Below are 4,909 nucleotides of genomic sequence, written 5' to 3'. Positions count from 1 at the left end.
GAGCCTGAGCAAGCTAAGATTCCAGGGCTTAATTAGGTTGCTGGTGGAAGATAAGACAAGGTCCCTCCTCTGGTCCTTGCAACCCCTGTATTCATTCCAGAAAGTCATTTCTCTGCCTTGCTGTCAGCCCTTAGCTGAGGGAGACACCCAAGCACATTAGCATCATCCTGTTTCACTTGGGGGAAAAGTAGAGCCTTCTTGAAGTAACTCTGACCCTGAGTATCAGGTCCACCACATATACCACTCTCTGCTTAGCTTTAGGGAGCTGGGGGAGTGCAACAGAGTTGAGAAGAGTTGTTATTTGACTCAAGAGTCTATATAATGGAACATTTTTATAGAACCTACTTAGGAAAGTCTTCACACCTCTGTAGTCAACCCCATTGCTACCCCACCCCCCACCCCCAGCCCACTGTTGGAATTTTGAGCCCAGTCAAAGCTTTCAGGTGCAGAACAGTGAACAGGGACAGAAGTCAAGAAAAGCTAGAGAAGAACGCTATCATAGACAAAGATAATGACCACCATAGTTTCTGAAGAGCTCACTGGTAAACCCCATTTATCAAACAAAACATAAAACTCCTTTTTTAAAGTGGGAACACACATTGAGTATGTGAGAGTATGAATTAGTTTCAGTTTAAAATACAGCATTGGTGCCAGTAAAGACTGAGCCCTCTTGGGGCATCAGAAAGGCCGAGTCGGGAGTGTTTCCTTGAGTTGGGCTATTTCTCCTTCACACTTGGCTCTTACATACCTCTAACAGGTGAGCAAAAACAAATGCTGTCCCAGGAGCCCCAAACTGAGTCTTTAATCTGACCTACGCCTTTCATCCCACTGTTTCTCCAAGGCATGTGTCATCCAGATGGGAGAGGCTGCTGCGTCCTTGTTAACATTAAATAGAAATGGAAAACAATTCATGCCTGGCAATTACCATCTCTCTGCCATCAGTTTATTTCCTGTGCCATCAACATAACCACCTCCAGGTACCACCCCCTGACTTCCAGCCAGTCCTCCACCCCACCTCCATATAATCTCATCTCATTCAAAGGGGTTGAGACAGAAGGAAAAGAGAAAGGATGAAAGAGAGGAAGAACATAGTTTACTTTTAAAATAATGACTCATTTTATTTTTTTCTTTTAATACGTAGTTATAAATATATTTTGTCAAAATATATGATCAATATGGTCAAAACATTTGCACGTAAAGTCATAAATAAGGTCAAGGTGAATGTTTAGGTTTGTTTTTTTTCTTTTCTTTCTTTTGTTTTTTTAAAGATAAAAGTCCAGCTATAAGGAAGCAGTCTATGTAGTGTGTGGGTCAGTGGGTGGGAACGTGTGTGTACGTGTGTGTCCGCAAGGACAGCCTGATCTCAGCGGCACCCACATCCCTCGACCACCATCTCCTGGTAGTTCTTCAGGACCACCTTGTCATACTCATCCAGGTACAGCATGGAGATGGCGCTCAATTCGGTGGGCACACAACAGGCCTTAGGGATGCTGGAATTGACGGAGTTGACCAGCGTCTGCACAATGGCGTGGTTGGTGGAGTTGAGGTGGTCAGCCAGTGGAAAGGGGCAGTCCCCGTGGCAGTAAAAGGCTTGGTAGCCTGGTGGGGCCACAATCCAATCATTCCAGCCCACATCACTGAAGTCCACGTAGAGCGAGTGTCGCCTGCAGTTCTTGTTCTTCTTCCGGGCCCGCTGTGGGTGATGCTTAGGGCTCCGTTTGGCCCTCCGACGACGGGTCAAGGCATGGCCCCGGCCATCATGGCCAAAGGTGACTAAGAGGGGCCGGAGTTGGGCCCAGTCCCCACTCCCTTGAGGTAACGATCGGCTAATCCTGACATGCTGGCCCTGGTGGGTCCGTGTCTGATGGAGGTGAGTCACCTCAATGGCCAGCCCATAGTTTGGCTGCTTTTCCTGGGTCCATCGAAGGACTGCAGGGCTCACATCGAACGTTTCCCACCGTGTCATGTTGTGGTGGACCAGTCTCGTGTCCAGTAGTCGTGTGATGAGGCGCCCAGGCACCACTTCTGCCAGGGGCTTCATAACCTCATAAATGTTTATACGATGGAAGCCCCGCTCCCAATCGGGGCCCTGGTCCACCTGTTCCCGGAAGAGCCGCAGCTCTGCAGAGGAGATCACCTCGTTCTCTGGGATGCTGCTGAGGTTAAAGAGAAAACGAAAAGCAGAGTTTCCGCCGGTCCCTGGGATGTTCTCCAGATGTTCTAGACACGGTTAGGGACGGGAGGGAAAGAGAAGAAGAAAGAGAGGAACAAAACCACATGAACTCTTGCTCCAGAAGTAGCCGAAAGCTGGATGACGGAATGGTAAGTTCTGCTTAGCTATTGGATGCCTCATTGGGAGGGGGGTCACTATACCTCTTCATTGGAGGGAGTTCACAAAGCAACAAGACTGTAGCCAGCACCAGAGACAGAGTATCTCCCAAGCTCCTTTATGTCTAATAATTTCCATGTGTCAACTGCCCCCCCCATCATCAGACTCCCCTTTAAAAAACCTCTTGGCTTTGTGTACACAGTTTTCTTTACAAGTGGCTGTAAAGAAAGAGAGGCCGACAGAGTGGAGGCAAGAGGAAACAGGCACACCACCACCCTTCTCCCTCTTCTTCCACTTTGGAGTGTGTTACTAAACATTTCCCCAGCGATCTTAGAAACACAGAGCATGCCTTGTTGATCATGTTACAGAGGGGAAAATAAATTCCAACACAGTAATGATGCTGGTGGATTAATAACTCAGATTTACTTTGGAAATGAAACATCCGCTAGGAAACATTCAGATCGGATTACAAGGCCCCTATTGAATAAACCTGACAAACACACAGCTGTAATATTAAATTCAGTAGGTGCTTTGAAAAAAAACACAAACAAACACTATCAACAACAGAAAAACAGAAAACCTGGCAGAAAAGGCTTTGATCTAGGGAAAACACATCTCTGGGACTAACCCATGTCTGAGTGTTGTCATTCCTCTTCCCCTGGGCCCCTCCCCCTCGGTCTCCAAATTGAAAAAAAAAAATTGGAAAAAGTTCAGCTGCAGTTCTAGAAATTCATCTAGGGGAAAAGCTCTATCCTCCAGCCTTCTGGATTGGGGGCTTTGATGTAAAAGGAACGCTCCTTTCCAGTGGCTCCACTGGCCCTCGAGCCCCTACCCCCCACTAGCCCCCACCCGCTTAGGGCCTGGGGGACCCTGGGCAGGGACTGACCTTCGTGGTGAAAGCTCCTCACGGTGTTGGCCCGGCTGGCGGGGCGCTCGGGGTACTCTAGCCCCAGGTTGTGCGTCTGCTCTTCCTCCTCCTCCTCCCCAGACTGAAGCCGGTAAAGATCCCGCATGTAATCCGGGATGACGGCGCTCTTGCTCGGCTGCGGCCGGCGCCGCAGCCCGAACATCTGCAGAAGCGTCGCCTCGAAGTCCCGCAGGAGCTCATGGCTCTGCCCTGAGCGGCGTCCTCCCGCGTGGCCCTGAATCTCGGCGACTTTTTTCTTCCCCGTCTCAGGTATCAAACTAGCATGGCTCGCGCCTCCTAGCAGGACTTGGCATAATAAAACGACCATCAGCATTCGGTTACCAGGAATCATGGTGTCTCTGGGGAGGGGGGAGGAGTGGAAGGTTAAAGAATAAACACCAATAAATAGAGAGAAACCAAGATGTCGCTGCATATGCACAGAGGTCTCCAACTGGAGGGTCCAGATGTAAAACAGGTCGGAAAGATCAAGTTTGCGTCTTCTCCCTCACCTCAACTCCCACCCCCACCTCCCTTACCACCAGCTGCAGCCATGCACGGCCCGAAAGTAGGAATTGCCCTGTAATTACTTGGTCTAACTTGTTTACAGTCAAATAACCCCAAATCAGATAGCCTCCATCCTGTTAATCTTTTTTTGTCCCAACTGCTATCTGAGCCATGATCTCAGCTTGGCTTCTCCAAGGATAAACAGTTAACATTGAGGGGGTAAAAAAAAAGGGGGGGGTGGGGGTGGGGGAAGGGAGAATTAGAATGCCCTCGTTCTCTCCATTTCAGACCTTCAGCCTCTCCCTCCACCGCCCCCCTTCTTTCTCCGCCCTCCGAGCCCAACTTCCACAACTTCCAGCTGGTTCGGAGAAGGAGGGGAGGCAGAGAAGCTGAGGCAGGGCGTTCGCGGAGTGGCAGGGTCCAGAGAACCAGGAGGTGGTTAGGGGGAAGTCCGGATGACTTGATGATAGGTTCTACTGAGGCCGAGGAGTCTGAAATGAGGCGCCCAGCCAAAAAGAGGGTCCGACTGTGCCCACCCTGTCACTGGGGAGGTGAGGGGCGATTCAGTAAGGTTCTGTAAGCCACCTCTGTGTTTCACCGGATGCCTGAGACTCCTTGCGCCAGGGGGCCATCGGGCGCTGCCCAGGCAAGGGGGGCGATAGGTACAACCCCGGGCAGCCCCGGTGCCATCCATCTCTATAGCTCCACCGCTCTTTGCCTCCTCGCAAGGAACCGGACCGGAGAGGAGTGGAGGGAGCAAGCAGCGCTTGAAAGGAACCGGTGCGCTCGTGCGCACCCAGCTGCAGGCCGAGGAGGGAGCGACAGGGCAGCCACGCAGAGGGGAGCCGGCCCTGGGAAGGAAGGTCGGACCAGAGGGACCGACGGCGAGCGGGAGCGGGAGCGGGCAGAGTGAATTCCCAGGAGGGGGTAAGGAAGAGGTGTCTACTCACTGACAGAAAACAAGGCATGTAATAACAGTCCATGATTCTTGACAGCCAATCTTGAACAAACTTGCTGGAAAGGCTCAGATGAGCTGCGTCAGTGTGTTGCTCCCGCTGGCACTACGGAATGGCTCCTAAAATGAATATTTGAATGTACTGAGACTCGGGAGCAGACAGGCTCTGTTTTTCTTCCAGCCCCCTCCGAGTCACGTGAGCGCAGAGGCCCCA

The 4,909-nt window shown here is 51.2% G+C and overlaps 1 protein-coding gene across 1 annotated transcript in view; it reads right to left on the bottom strand.

The window, feature by feature from the left end:
* Positions 1 to 1,121: 1,121 nt before the first annotated feature.
* The window catches only part of BMP4 (bone morphogenetic protein 4), a 6,944-nt gene continuing 3,156 nt past the window's right edge, over positions 1,122 to 4,909 (bottom strand). Inside the window, exons 2-4 of the mRNA XM_004698597.3 lie at positions 4,691 to 4,815; positions 3,216 to 3,595; positions 1,122 to 2,220 (exon numbers count right to left, since the gene is read on the bottom strand). Coding sequence (XP_004698654.1) covers positions 1,364 to 2,220; positions 3,216 to 3,588 — 1,230 coding nt within the window. The 5' untranslated portion in view covers positions 3,589 to 3,595; positions 4,691 to 4,815 and the 3' untranslated portion in view covers positions 1,122 to 1,363. The remainder of the gene's footprint in view (positions 2,221 to 3,215; positions 3,596 to 4,690; positions 4,816 to 4,909) is intronic.

The sequence above is a fragment of the Echinops telfairi genome, unplaced genomic scaffold (genome assembly GCF_000313985.2).
Source record: "Echinops telfairi isolate 266 unplaced genomic scaffold, ASM31398v2 ScPeMD7_18;HRSCAF=68, whole genome shotgun sequence".
NCBI classification, from domain to species: domain Eukaryota; kingdom Metazoa; phylum Chordata; class Mammalia; order Afrosoricida; family Tenrecidae; genus Echinops; species Echinops telfairi.
This window is presented reverse-complemented; position numbering and strand designations above follow the sequence as displayed.